The sequence below is a fragment of the Symphodus melops genome, assembly GCF_947650265.1.
Source record: "Symphodus melops genome assembly, chromosome: 7".
Taxonomy (NCBI): Eukaryota; Metazoa; Chordata; class Actinopteri; order Labriformes; family Labridae; genus Symphodus; species Symphodus melops.
In genome coordinates, this window is record NC_136697.1 from 22,794,904 (window position 1) to 22,810,037 (window position 15,134).

General features: G+C 42.8%; 1 protein-coding gene across 1 annotated transcript; it reads left to right on the forward strand.

The window, feature by feature from the left end:
- The first annotated feature begins 132 nt into the window (after positions 1-132).
- On the forward strand, positions 133-13,622 carry acvr2ba (activin A receptor type 2Ba). Its single transcript, XM_079347726.1, has 11 exons — positions 133-719; positions 2,742-2,949; positions 5,146-5,261; positions 5,638-5,789; positions 6,010-6,153; positions 6,915-7,058; positions 7,869-8,017; positions 8,115-8,229; positions 8,614-8,752; positions 8,996-9,126; positions 10,267-13,622. The coding sequence occupies exons 1-11, from the start codon at positions 668-670 to the stop codon at positions 10,459-10,461; spliced, it is 1,545 nt and encodes a 514-aa protein (XP_079203852.1). The 5' UTR covers positions 133-667; the 3' UTR covers positions 10,462-13,622.
- The last annotated feature ends 1,512 nt before the right edge of the window (positions 13,623-15,134 follow it).

Below are 15,134 nucleotides of genomic sequence, written 5' to 3' on the forward strand. Positions count from 1 at the left end.
GGGACAAAAAAATCAACGTGGTGAACGTATTTCTTTCCCCAGCGCTTAATAATCCTTATTTTATTATTATTTTGGATAGAAACCGTGGTAAATATCGATATGAGGCGACACATAAAGTCATTTGAGGCGTGCATCTACGGTGTCGTGTTAAGGTCACTCGCTGGCTGCCTGAATTCCCCTCTTTGTGTTTACACATCCGGGTTTTCCCTGTTTGCAGCCCATTCCCCATTAAGAAGCCATTTTGGACACAGATCAGTAACATGCATGTAAACCCCGACCGACCTCCCGATGCAGCGGTGCTCCTATCCCACTGAATAACCTCAAAAAAAAGCGCCGGGCTTTCGTCTCCGTTGGTTTTAAGGCATCCCATTCGGTTTGTGGATCCACTTGAGAGGAGAAATGGCGCACCTTGTACTGGACTAACAGTCTGACAGTCAAATTATTCGCTCCTCTCTGTTCTCGCAACATTGTTGCAGCGACGCGGCTACTGGCACGCGCTGTGGTGGAGCTGCTGCTGCTGCTGCTGCTGGTGGTGGTTAGGCTGCCGAGGGGACCGGAGGCCCTGTGGTCGTTTTGATCCTGGACGGATGTTTTGGACAACCTGACTTTTTAATGTTCGCGACGGAAAAGCGGGGGGAAAATCTCTGTCCTGTATTCAAAACGGAACATGTCTTTTTCATGGCTGACTAGTTCACTTCTTCTGGGAACTTTATGCGCAGGTAAGCGGTTGAATTTTTGCAACAGTTTTTTTTAGGAGTCCGTCGTGTCGTCCCGAGGCAGAAGTATATTGTTGAGAAGCGTGTGTGTGTTTGAAATTTCGACCCGCGAATGAGTTTACGATTGTTGGCGGATTAAACTTTGTTGGCAGCCGACACCGACGTTCAACTGTGGGGGGATTTTATTCTCGAATCCGTAATCGCCTTTTCTCTGTTTGCCCCTTTAACACGTCTATTTCACACAGGGGGTTATTATTTCCACAACACCTGCGACTCTTCACCCATACAAAGCATAACGCAGAGATGAATTCAGTCGGAGGCTACATGCTGGTGATTGTCACAGAAATGAGCCCTCATGTTAAACTGTTGCTGTCGCCTTTCTTTCACGGTGGCAGGAATAGAAGGCAGCAGCTGCATCAACATCCTGAAACCTTAGATTGTTGCATCTCAGGTCGTGTTTGTGGTCACTGCTCGAACAGGATCCTTTTGAAAACACACTTTCTCCCTCTCTCTCTTCTGTCATAAATCAATTTGATTTGAAGAGGCAGCAGCTGTTAGCTAGAAGCCAGGTCTTTGCCCTGAATTGAGGTTACTGTTACACACACACACATTCAGGTCTGTGGATTCTTACCACGTGAAATTGAGCATGAGGCTTGTTTTTCTTTTGTTTGCAACTCCAATGGGACCTTTTTACTGTTTGCTTCAAACATCTGATTACCTCCACCCCTTGGTTTGGCAGCCCCATAGCACAACCAAATACCTGATCTGCAAACAATGACACCCCAATTTTGTCACCCTGTTTGGCTTCCCCCCCCCTCGAGCTGTGATACAATGAGGCACAGCTGCCCCTTGTGTGCCAAATAGCAACGAAGCCACTACCTTTATGGTTTCTAGATTAGAGTGTATAGTAAGCTGCTTCTCCAGAATTCGTGTTGTTGTGGTGTAAGCCTCCGTTAGTGACAGAGGGAGGGGGAGGGGGGGGAATGATCTTGTAGTAAAAGTCCTCTCGGATCATGTGACCACAGATATCAGAAATGCCATCTCGGCTCAATGGAGCATTGAGCATCACTGCTGTGTGTGTGTGTGTGTGTGTGTGTGTGTGTGTGTATGTGTAGCCTATGTTTGTGTGTGTGTGTTGGGCTTACTACCTCTTCATCCCAAATAACGAGCACAATGTTTGGTGCTTTTCATGCATCCCAGTGTGCTCTCGTACAAACCCATTGTATGCTGCTGGACAACTAAATGCATGTATGTGTAAGTGGATGCGTGCCTGAGTGTGTGTAATGGGTCGGTGGGGGTAACGCTGGGGGATGGGCAGCTCTCCTATAGGCAGGGATTTAAAGAGACACGCACTATTTTTTCCTGTGAACAAAGATGAGTGTCCGAGCTGTGCTGTGAATGTCATGCACGCACGTTCAACTGCGTTTTATCCATTAAAACATCTCCTACATGTGTTGCTAAAGTGTGTGTCGAATATTGAATCCATGGAGATAAAAACCCCCTTGAGCTGGGAGTTGGGCAACAGCAAGAGACTGACAGCTATTGTTACATGTCAGCTTGGTTATAGAGGACTGTTTCCTGCTAAATGACAGTAAAAGCCCTCGAAGAAGGAGGTCTTATCTGTCCTTCCAGATGTGTCCCACTTAAGCAGGATACCGGAGTCCTTATCTAAAGAAGTGGAATCCCTGTGTGTTTCTGTGCCACAGTAGGGCACACTATTGTTTTTCTATAGCTAATTAAATTCTGTCATTTTTCCTCCTATACTCTCCTGAAAAGATCTTTTAGTGAATGGGATTATGCTGAACTACTCTTCAGCAACAATTTCCCAGCCCAGAGGAGCTCCCTTTTACTACAGAGGGCTCCCAAAGTTGGCCGGGTGCCAGGGAGATGATAGAGGCTCCGCTCAGAGATGTCTCTTCTTCATGGCACCGAGCGGATCCCGCGCCATATGTCTGCGCTTCCTTCCACCGCTGAGATACGATTCATTAGGATGTGAGCTGACTGAGGCCTTCTGTCCGTCTTTAGGGTACAGTCTGGGCGAAGCGGAGACCCGGGAGTGTGTGTACTACAATGATAACTGGCGCACGGAGAGGACCAACCAGAGCGGCTTCGAGCGCTGCGAGGGGGAGAAGGACAAGCGACTGCACTGTTACGCCTCCTGGCTCAACTCCTCAGGGACCATCAAGCTGGTGAAGAAAGGCTGCTGGCTGGACGACTTCAACTGCTATGACAGGTGGGGTCAGCGAGCGAGGTCACAGCCGCCCGAGCTTTAACATTCATATTTCAGGTGTCTCGCTCGTACCAGAGTGAGAGGCAGCGAGTACAGTCGGAATATTACGCCTCAGTGCCCGCATCTCGTACAGTGTGTGAGTGTGTGTGTGAGACCCGGGGCAGTCTAAGTCTAATTCACTGACGAGTTGACAGAACAGGAACCAAAAACATAATTTGATGCAAAAATGGTGCTTCAATAACTAATTCAGAAAACCCAACACTCGTGCGTGCGTGTGTGTTTTGGGGCTTGAAATCACTGTAATGAATATTTTAGTTTTGGCTTGACGTTGAGAAGACGATGTAAAGATGTCATGCTCTTGCATTGCGATGGTTGGAATGATTATTTGGAGCATTATGGACCTCCACATTTGGAATTAAACAAGACTTAATATCAGCAGATGCAAGAGTCACCAAATCTACTGACGTCAGTAAAAAATAATATTGAATCCAGAACAAACGTGTTGATGCATACAGCAGCCAGTAAACGCACATGGATGGATCCTGTCCTAACTGAGCTGAGAGAAGATTTCATTTCATATTTTTATGAACTGATTACGTATAAAATATCAGACAGTATAAAAAAAAACAGATGCCAAGTGCATGCTTCAACCCTTTTGGTCAATTCACACTTAGCGCTTAGAGAGAAAAGAAGAAGAAAAAAGACAAACTTCTCTTTCTGAAGTCTCTCAGAAGACTAATGGCCGATGTAAAAAAAAAAAAAAAAAATCTTTTGTGATCACCACAAAGACCTGGCAGCACTAACAGACTCTATTGTTTCCAAGACGAGCGAGAAAGTTCTTGATTTCTTTTTTTTTTCCCCCTCTTCTGATTAATTGTTCCTCTCTCTCATGGTCTAGACAACATGAAGAGAACTCAAAGTGGAATCCACTTAGCTTACAGCGTAAAGCCTCTATACAAGCCCTTCTACAGGTTGTCAAATATCAAACGTAGTCTTCCATTCAAACTGTGCGCTCAGCAAAACAAATAAACTTGGCGGGGTGTAATAAAAGAATCAAGTGCACAGCCTCATGACGGGAGAAATACAAGGCCGCCCAAAAACTCAGTTTGATGTGGAAGACAGATTTTAGGTGAATCCTTTTCCACGCAGGAAACCTTCTGCTGCTGAGACATATTTATACACTTAAATGATGAGAACTCAGACTGCCCTGCAGTTTCAGAGTTTGAGGATAAATCCAGTTATTATGCTGGCCACTGTAGTATATTAAATAGAGCATGGACGGCTTTCATCCGAATGCATAATCCCGGAAATATTGAAATTGGATGTTCGCAAATTGCAGGTTTAGGGAAAGGTGCAAATTTTGTTGACACTTTGAGGGGAAATAGCTTCAGCTTGGAAGTGCTGTCAGCTGTAATTATGACTGTAAAGGAAAATAGAGGGACCTTGAAATACAATTATTTTTTATTGTGCTCATTTTAATAGAAGCTGCTGGGAGAAAAAAAAGAAATGCAAAGAGGAGAGTGTGTGGGCAGTTTGATCTACATTATTGAGGAGTTACACAAGGATTAATCATCATACTTTAAGGTCCTGTGAGGAGTTTAATAGCAGTTTATGAGACTGGCTGAAATCAAAGTCACGCCTGTCTATTACCCACAAAAGCAGAAAAGACAATCAGCGAGAAGATAGACTGCTTCTATAAAGTCTTTTGTAGGTTCTGGAACAGCTGGCGCAGGGTAGGCGTCAGATAAGGTAACTAACAGCAGCCTTTTTAAGATGACCTGTTTGGACATGAGAGATATGTAACGCTGTGCAAGTTTATACAAATGTGTCAGGAACTGTACCGGCTCGTTTAAAGGACAAGATCAGCAAACCATGAGCTGAAATTCAAACGGAGTGAAAGTTCCTCACAGGAGCTTTAAGAACAAGTCTCTTAAAAAAAAAAAAAAAAAAAAGGTTAGAAATATCATCCAGCTTAGAAAATGGGAACATTTCTGTTTGTCAGTAAGTGAAGACAAACAAAGAGGCAGACTCTCACCTACTGGGCTGAGAGTTCAAGTCTCGACCTCCCCCCCCCCCCCCCCCCCCCCCCCCCCCCCTCCAGTCCTGTGCTGGTCCCACTGTCTGTCAGTTTGAGAAGTATCTGCTTGTGACATTTGTTTACACAAGCTATAACGCAGTGTGTGTCATCTTCCATCGCAGGCAAGAGTGCGTCTCCATGGAGGAAAACCCTCAGGTCTTCTTCTGCTGCTGCGAGGGCAACTTCTGCAATGAACGATTCACCCACCTTCCTGACATGATTGGCACTGGCAACCGAGGTGAGTCGCGAATGCATCCCACGTACAGTAAGAGCTAAAATAGGTCTCTGCTCCCCCCCCCCCACTTCTTCCTGTGCTGAGTGTGAGTGTGGCTCAGCCTCCACCTCACCGTAAAGAATCCTCATGTATACACAGATCCTGATTAAACCTTGATGCATTGTAGTAGACTTTGAGTCGAAGCACCCAATCACTCGTCAGTGTGATGTTTTTTATGTACTCCTTCAGTCGGGATGGAGGTTGTTTCACGTTGACTAAATGTCGCTCATCTCTTTGAACATCCCGTTTGTTCGGGTCTCTCTCTCTCTCTCGCCTCTCTGCTTCTAACCTACGTGTCATCAAGCAGATGTTCTGTAATTCTCCTTTTCCTCCTCGTCAGTGAAAATCCGCCCTCCGCCCAGAGTGCCGTCCCTGCTCAACGTGCTGGTGTACTCGCTGCTGCCCCTCTGCGTGCTCTCCCTCGCCCTCGTTCTGGCCCTGTGGATGTACCGCCACCGCAAACCTCCGTATGGCCACGTAGACCTCAGCGAGGTAAGAGAGGCCGTGATACTTTATGTCAGAGAGAGACATGAAGTCTTTCACTGCATCGTCTCTGTTATTAAAGTTTGACTTTCTCTGCTTTCATTTTCCACTTGTCCTGTGTCCGTGTGTCTTATTCTCTGAGGAGAAATACTTCCATCTTTTCAAATGCATCCAGCAGAAGAACAACCGTAAAATCTTTCTCTCTCCTCCGTTTTCCTTTTTTTGTTAGGATCCTGGACCAGCTCCTCCTTCCCCCATGGTGGGTCTGAAACCCCTGCAGCTGCTGGAAATCAAAGCTAGGGGGCGCTTTGGTTGTGTTTGGAAAGCCCAGTTGATGAGCGAATATGTTGCTGTAAAGATTTTCCCCGTTCAGGTACGTTGTTTTTTTATTTTCCCTTTTGTAGAACGGGACTTTTCAGCTCCAGTTTGAGCTTCATATGTAGAACTCAACCTGGAGTTTCTAACATCCACCCTCCTGCCATCAAACAATCATCTTTGTTTGTGTAGTTTTGACGAAGCAGGTAAAAGACTTTATGCTCATACTGGTCTGTTGTTAGGTTTCTCATGAATTTCTATGGTTTCTATTCTAAAAACAAAAAAAAAAGTACGACTGGTCTGATGTATAACAACAACATTAAACACGTTTGTACTTCAGGTCATCAAAAATAATTTCCCTGATTTTTTTTTTTTTTTTCTTTGTGATTTCTATCTGGGGCTTTGTTGGGTGTTTGTCAAAGCACAATCTGTTTTTTGAATGAAAAAGAGAAACTTGGGGATAAGATGAAAAGCTGTTTAGGCCTTTACCTCCTTTTTAAAGAACAATGTGATGGATATGTTGCCATACCAGAATGGTTTAAAACGTGGATATGAGTCTGTCGAAAAGGAAATGAGATCTGTTTGAAGAGAAACAAAAACAGAAGTCCTCTGTGCTTCATGAAGGGAAATGTCTTTAATAAACCACAAAGTGGCAGACAGACTCTCTCTCCCTCATCAAATTACACAAATATGTCGCCAGTGTACTCGTGCAGTGTAAGTGTTATCCAAAGCGGTCAAACGTGATATAAGCTCTGTCGTATTTTCTTCACATCTTGTCTGAATGTTAAAAAAAACCTTTCGATGTGTGTTTGTGTACAGGATAAACAGTCATGGCAGAACGAGCGGGACATTTTCTTGACTCCAGGCATGCGTCATGAAAACCTCCTGCGTTACATCGCTGCTGAAAAACACGGAAGCAACCTGGAGACGGAGCTGTGGCTGATCACAGAGTTTCACGAGAGGGTGAGCGACCAGCACGTCTCCCCTATATATATAAAACAATAATATATACAGCAGAGCCATGGCCAGGTATAGGGGCCTGTATGTTCACATGAAGCTCTGCACATTTTCCAATATTGGCAGAGGCGTTTTTATTTACCTCAACAAAAGAGCATCCCAGCTTTTATTAAAGGGATTTGATTACTTCTGGCTCGCCTGCTGTACCCAGCACTAACACCTTCAGGTCATAGAGCTGTGCTGCTCAGATTGAGAGCCTCCTTTTTTTTTTTTTTTTTTAAAGCATGCAGTGGATGAATAATGAAGCAAATGATGTCCAAAACAGCAGCAAGTGTTCCTGAAATGACAGCAGAACATCCTGTTCATCGGCCCCTCTCAGCAGAAGCTATTAATGTATCTTAACCGGATTAAATCATCATTAGCAGAATCCGCTAACGTAGCATCACATTATTGGTGTAATGACTTCCAAGCTCATCCTCGCAGCACCTTCCATCCATCCACGGCGGCGGCGCACAAACGTGTTCAGTTACAGTCATTGACTCATGGCCAGCAGTGCATGTGTCATCACATGTTGTTTCCCTCTTTTGTCTGTTTTTTGGCATTTTAAGGATGTAAGAAATCTTGTGCGTTTAGAGTCATTTATAGATTCTTCTTGCCTTAATTATTCTGCTGGTAAAAGACTTAGAACTGAAGCACAGTCACTTCTGGGACGCTTGTTGTCTGAAGCACAGTGGAGTTAGATTTAGCACAATGAGTGAGAATTTAGTTTTGCACGTATTTGTCGTTGTTTCTAAGCCTTTTCTTTTGTGTGCATAGGGCTCATTGACGGACCACCTGAAGGGTAACACTGTGACCTGGACGGAGCTGTGTCTCATAGCAGAGACCATGTCCCGCGGCCTGGCCTACCTCCATGAGGACATTCCCAGCTACAAGGGAGAGGGACCCAAACCCACCATCGCTCACAGGTAGACCGAGTGTGAACTGTTCTCAGCTGGACTGAACGCACACACACACACTGAAGACAACTTCACATTCAACCAATGCCTTCAATCCGTTTCCCAGGGACTTCAAGAGTAAGAACGTGATGATACGAGACGATTTGTCTGCAATCATCGGAGACTTTGGGCTCGCTGTGCGGTTTGAACCAGGGAAGCCTCCAGGAGATACTCACGGACAGGTACGGACTCAACTCCCAAACCTGCTCCCAGCTCTGTGTTGACACTCTGATGCAAGCCTGAGCAACTGCCGCCATCTTTTCACTCAACTTGTTTTCATCGGCTTTTACAGAGTGGCATGTGTCGGCACCTCCAGTAAATATTGAGTCTGTGCTGAATCCTTTTTATAGTCGGTCTCACGGAGCTGATCAAAGTGTAGAGCTTAATGTAAGAAGGTATCTGTCAAAGAGATGGTAAAACACAACCTTCTTTCATTTAATCCAGCTTTTAAAGTCGGCACGTGAGACCGAGCATTCTCGCTGTGAACACTGAACACATTTCATACTCATAGAACCTGATTGGTAAACGCACTCATATCCGGTTGAATCCTCTGTGGTCTTTGTCAGGTGGGCACGAGGCGCTACATGGCTCCAGAGGTCCTGGAAGGAGCCATCAACTTCCAGCGAGACTCCTTCCTGAGGATAGACATGTATGCCATGGGCTTGGTGCTGTGGGAGCTGGTGTCGCGCTGCGTAGAGACCGACGGTGAGTCACACAGCGCTTGCTTGGCCCCGCAGGTGGAAGGTCACCGTGCTGCAGGCTGATCTAATAAACAAAGGATTAGTTTCTGTTCCGGTCCGAGGAAGCCATCTGATCCAGGTTAAAGGTGTAATGTGGGCGGTTCGTCTTTAGATAGATGGAGGAGTTGTGGATTTTCCAAATGCTGCACCATTTCCCTCGATATCTGTGTAATGCTTTCCATCCTGTTGCCTCACTGCCCCTCTGCAGGTACAGTTGGCGAGTACATGCTGCCGTTTGAGGATGAAATAGGCCAGCATCCCTCCCTGGAGGATCTGCAGGATGTGGTCGTACACAAGAAGATGCGTCCAGTCTTGAAGGACTGCTGGCTCAAACATCCTGTGAGTAACAGCGGAAGAATAGCTCCCGTAGTTTTAACAGCCTGTTTCCAGTAAAGTCGAGCTGGAACACCGGAGGTCAGCGCTCTCGGAAGCTGAAGCTGAAACTTTGTTCCTACGGCCTCACAATAACATGAACCTAGTGAGGGGATCTTGATAAGATTTTAAAGTTTGGACATTTTACAAAGCAGTGATGGGGTCAACAACATCTGTGCAGAGCACACACACGTCCCGCTGTAAAGTAAGCCCAAGCTGCTGCTGTCGATCAATGCACTCTGAACGTTAACTAGTCAAATGTTGAACAAGCTGGATTTAAAGTCTGAAAAAGATGAGTTCTGTGTTATTACTCGTTTGAGTCACCTTCTGTGTATGTTTTGGAGAGGGCCAGACCTTGTGGTTCATTTGACTTTATAAACCTAAAGAATGATAAATCCTCTGACTCGCAGATACGCTCTGTTCATTTAAGAGAAACGCTGTGTGTAATTAAAGTAAACAGCTGCTGTATCAAGTTTATCTTTTTTATTTATTTTTTTAAAAGATAGGACCGTGTTTAGAGTCAGAAATCAGAGAGAGAGAGAGACCTGGTCTGCCCGCTTGGAGCACTTATAGGCTCCCTACATGGGGGGTTTATGTCATTGTTCTATCTTTCATACATGTGATAGTCGATTTGTGTGTCTATCTGTCCAATGGACACATGGACACATTGTCCAATGGACACATTGTCCATCTATCTAAAAAACAAAAAAAACCTGAATTTCCCTCGGGATCAATAAAGTATCTATCTATCTTAAAAAAAGTCCTACTGATTATATTTGTTTTTAGTCCTTTGTAATTTTCAAAATTATGCAGAGAAGTAGCAATATTTTCAAACTAAACATTGTGATCAATTTTGATCAAACTAGGAAACATAGTGGTCCATTTATTTTTTATTTGACAGTTAAGATGAATCAAAATCTGAATTGGCTTTTTTTCTCTATCTTGGTTGTCTTGGTGTAAAAACAGTTAACATGGGAAATCAAGCCAAAATAGAAAACACTTAATCCCCTTGACTTAAAAAATCAGGGAGACATGTCCTCCCTTTACATACTGTTTGGGTCAGGGAATAACAGCTTCCTCCTGTCACTCTGCTTTTATCCCTCCCAGGGTCTCAGCCAGATGTGCGAGACCATCGAAGAATGCTGGGACCACGACGCAGAGGCGCGGCTGTCGGCCGGCTGCGTCGAGGAGCGCATCGGTCAGATCTCCAGGACGATCAGCAGCACTACCTCAGACGGCCCCGTCTCCATAGTGACATCTCTCACCAACGAGGACCTACCTCCCAAAGAGTCCAGCACCTGAACGGGTGACACCACCATCCCTCACACCAGAGCCTGACATTTTCTTTCTTCCCCAAATCCAAACTCAGCGGATCTCCGTGAATATTTAAGCGCGTAGAAACAACGACAACTAGCAACTTGAATGCAGCTCATATTTAATCCCAATACTGCTTTTTTTTTTTCTTTCTTTTTTTTTTTTTATGACTAACACATCCATCTGCTGTAGTTTCAAAGTAGTAATAAGTTATTCCATGGGCACATCTGATAACGCCCGTCTGTCAAATCCTAAATGTTCTCATTACCTCATGTATTTCTTTTTGTGTTAGTGTGTCTTGATTACCTCATGAGTTTGTCGTTTTGATCTCTTCGCTCATGATCGTCTGCGGCCAAATGAAAAGGAACATTTTTTTTTTTCCCGCTCCGACGTGGACGACGTGCTGCACACCTCGGAGGAACCGTTTTGAGACTGTTAGACAAAAGATATTCATCTTCCTCAGGGGTCGAAGCTTCTCGATTTTAAAAACAAACAAACAAAAAAAAAAACTTCAAGTGTGCTCCCTTATTTGAAACCTGTGAATGCCTCAGAGTGAAAACGTCACGAGCACTGCAGGTTGAACGCAAGAAAGGAGCTGAAGCGTGAGCTGAGACGTTATCAGACGTGATGGACTCTTTATTATTCTTTTTTTTTTTGACAATTCGGGACAGGCTTCTTGTCCCTGTGGGAACTACCTCTCAGGTATCCAGTAGGCTTCTGTGGAACATTTTCTCTATGATGAGAGCCAAGCTATCCAGCTCGCTACCATGGACTTATTCCTGGATTGTTCTTTGTTTTTAATTGTACAAAAGCAGAGTTACTCCTTTGCCAGTGCCAGGGGCATTGACGGATGCTGTCTGGAGTTGTAATGTTACACGTTCTTGATTTTTAACTGTGTGTGTGTGTGTGTGTGTGTGGATGTTTGCAGACTGAATGATGTGAGATAGATAAAAAGAGCGTTTTTAAAAGCGAATCATGGACAGATAGTGGCGGGTTTTATCCTTGCGAGGGCCATACTTGAGTAAGCAACATGTCTGTTATTTTTTTTTTTTTACTATTTTCATGGGTTTGTTTGTTCAATAGACTCAGTCGGGCATCAGTCCCAAGATACCTCAGTCACTGTACATCATGCAAGGAGAGCTCAAATGGTTGCCTTTGTCTCAAATGCAATGCCATAGTTGTACCATAACATGAAAACCATACATTGAATGTCCGTTATGCTGCTGTGACTATTCCAGGATACTCAAGGATTTGTAGATGTACATGTATTCTTTGTTAATATAACGCTAATGATATTATGTGAGGCTAATATTCTATCTTTTTTTTTTTTTTTTGACGTGGTAAGCTCTCAGCTGCTTACTCCTCAAGACTGACCTCAGATATTCTGACAAGTACCTCAGGCTTTTTTCTACATGTATATCAACTTGTGTTATGTATTTTATTGTGTTTTTAGTAGTTGAGATATTTTATTGCCAGTTTTGGCCTCTTTCGTCTGTGGAGATTTTTTTTTAAATTTTAAATAGAGCCTGACTTGCTGTCATGGTGTTAATGCTGTACAAACCTTATAAAAAAGAAGAAGAGAGGCCGATTCTTGTAAATAGACGTGTACACACACACACACACACACACACACACACACAGTTGCCGATCACTGATCTGATTTTGAACCGTTTGACGTCAGGGCGTTATTTTCCTCATTTCACAGAAGCAGAAAGGGATTTCTCAGTTCCACCTTCACATATTTAAACATAATTTGAACAAGCCCTGGAATGATTCTTTTTTTATATATTTGTGTGTATATATATAAATAATTTTATATATATATATAAATATACATATTCATTTTTTTCTTTAGATTTTTTTCAAGAATAAGAACGGTGGTCGTGTTACTGATTTCTATGAATACTGGTATAGGTTGCTCTGGATCAGAAGCTGTGTAGGTAGCACTTGCAGTAGAAATCTTAGTGTGTATATCATTCAAAAACAAAAAAAAAACTGACTGTTTTGGTGCTGGACGGCTTCTGTGATTGGCCACTTGCTGGAAAATGTCAGTTTGAACAGTATTACCTCATTATTAACCCGCTGATGTGATGTTCAGACTCGTCCAGTGATAGTTTTTAGCCTCGTTGGACGACACGCAGGCTCATCTGTCGTGCTTCGATTTAGTGCTGTGGAGAGATGGTGATATTTTTTAAGAGTAGTCTGTGACGCTTGCTGTGCAGTTTTGTGGTGAAGAAAGTGTGGAGGGGGGAAAACAAATACATCCATGACTACAGAGCAATGTTTTTATTGTTTTGAGTTATCGCCAATGTGTCTCCGGCCACAGGATTGGTTGATCGTGCAGCCCCCCCCGTTCACGCTAACAGTGGCATGTGCGTGGTTCAAAAGTCCAGCAATATTTCTTATACAGCAATATTCACTTGAATCTCATAGTTTGCAGTCATGAACTCAGCTTTGACTCAGCTTTGACTGTTCTCTCTGCTGATCATCTCATCACATCTGGATCATGTTTGGATGAGTGCACAATGTTAAAGCCTGTCAATGGGGAAAACGGAAGAAAACACTTTAGGTTGTGTGTGTGCTGAACATGACCCTGGTGCTTTCACATTTTGTGCCAGAAAAAAACAAAAGACAAACGACGATCTCGAAGGAAATATAATCTTCCGTGATCAGTTGTTCACCTCCAAATGCTGTCTTACACCCAGCTCTTCTGAACGGAAAAACCAGTTACCTCATGCAGTACCTCTCGTTAGTGACCCTAACATGGAGTCAGTCTCATCTTCAAAAAAAAAAAGAAAAAAAAAATCAATTATTGTGTATATATTTACTTGACAAATGTAAAAGGTTTCTTCCTTTTCATGTGAATCCTGTGAAAGGCCCCCCCCCCCCCTCCCCCCTCCCATCTTGATTTGCAGTCAACATATTGTTCATTTCTCGTGGTGTGACTGTTGGACTGAATTGTGTGACCTTCCCTGTTCATGTGAAGTGTGTGAGAATGTGCGAGTGCCGGCTGTTTGTTGGTTGGATTTCACTAAAACAGTATGAATGATAACTTTATCTGTGAGTTGAAATGCTTAGAAATATAAACTAGATGAGAATACATTCATCTTTTTGTATATTAAAATAAAGACAAACACTGATTAACCATGTACATGCAATTCTTTGTTGTTTCACATGTTCCTGGGAATAATGGAAAGGAAGATGCTATGATGAAACACCTGGAATAACGACATACTGAAAGCTAATCATGGGTCTAAATAACGCCATGAATAAGATCCTACTTGTGCTGCTTTGTCTCTTGCTCTTTTCACTGGGATACATTTCTCCTATTAAAGCTAACCACCAGTGTTTTTAGCGTACTGTAAGTCCACATTTGCCCACTAGATGGCAGCAGTGATGCCATCAGTTTATGATTTCTTCTTAGAGTGAAACTACTGACATTGTCTCATGAAACATGGAACAACTATCCTCAGTTTTACAAATTACAACACCAGGCTTCTCTTCATAGACTGCAACATTTCTTACTCTGTATTATTTATTTATTGGTTTTATTATTGTTCTTCTTGCAGAGATGCAACTCAAAATGATGTGTTCTAATATAATGACACTACATTGGATTTGTTTTAACACCATCTGTTTTTGTGTGTTCATTGCATGTTCTCCCAACTCACTACAGAACAGCAAGTAAAAAAAACCTTTGATCATTTACCCTGTTTGGACATGAAAAGGCAACGGAACGGAAATAATAAAATATAGTCAAGTAATTTCAAAAAATAAATCTATATGCCATTATTCACACTATAAATTACTTTATTTGTGGAACTCCTAAAGGCCTCTCTAAAACAAAGGATAAACAACAGAATAATAAACGCATTATGGGAGAATTATTCATGAGGAAATATAAAACAACACACTCCTTTAATAATTCCTTTTGCTTCCTGTTGAACAATGTTCTGATCTTTTCTGTTCTCTTTCAAAGATTTTTTTTTCTTTTTGTCCAGTGCAGAGTCTTAAAGTGTTTGCAAGACAAAAACGTGAAAAACATAATTTCTTCGTTTCCTCCACTGCATACCCAGATTAAACATGAAAGAAATGGCATAACTATTGTATCTACCATCAATGTTCTTAAGAATGAGAATAATGATTACAGCAATAATGGCAACTATATTTAGCCCATAGAATGTTACTCTGAATTATCCGTACCCAGTAACCTACTGGTGGATTGATTATCACCACATGAGTGCTACATGTGAAATATTTGAGTAAAGAATTCTTAAATAGGCTTACTTCCGGTGTGATCTTTCATGCCAAACAATCACACCACTAATGCAATAAATTAACACAATTTAGCAGTTTGTGTGACACCGAGAAGTAAAACAAAATGCAAAGGTGTAGCGCACTTCACTTGTCACCTAAATTGAACAAATCTAACACTGATTGATTTTATCCAGCATACCAGAAAAAAACATCACTCAACTCTACTGTTCATTCAAAGGTCATCAAGCAATCTATCTCCATGTGTTCAGTTTGATGATGTGATAGCAGAGGTCTTAGATGTAACTGTCTCAACAGAGTTGGGAGCAAACACATTGTTTATATTAGGCATCTGCACAAGTTAACATGAATAAACGGTTTTCAGCGTGATGATGAGATCATTCACA

What these genes read in the sequence shown, in the direction of transcription:
- acvr2ba (XM_079347726.1), top strand. Translation starts at nt 668, where the DNA reads ATGTCTTTTTCATGGCTGACTAGTTCACTTCTTCTGGGAACTTTATGC. An exon ending in TAAAGATTTTCCCCGTTCAG is followed by an intron (nt 6,154 to 6,914) that starts GTACGTTGTTTT and finishes GTTTGTGTACAG; the next exon opens with GATAAACAGTCATGGCAGAA. An exon ending in AAACCCACCATCGCTCACAG is followed by an intron (nt 8,018 to 8,114) that starts GTAGACCGAGTG and finishes TCCGTTTCCCAG; the next exon opens with GGACTTCAAGAGTAAGAACG.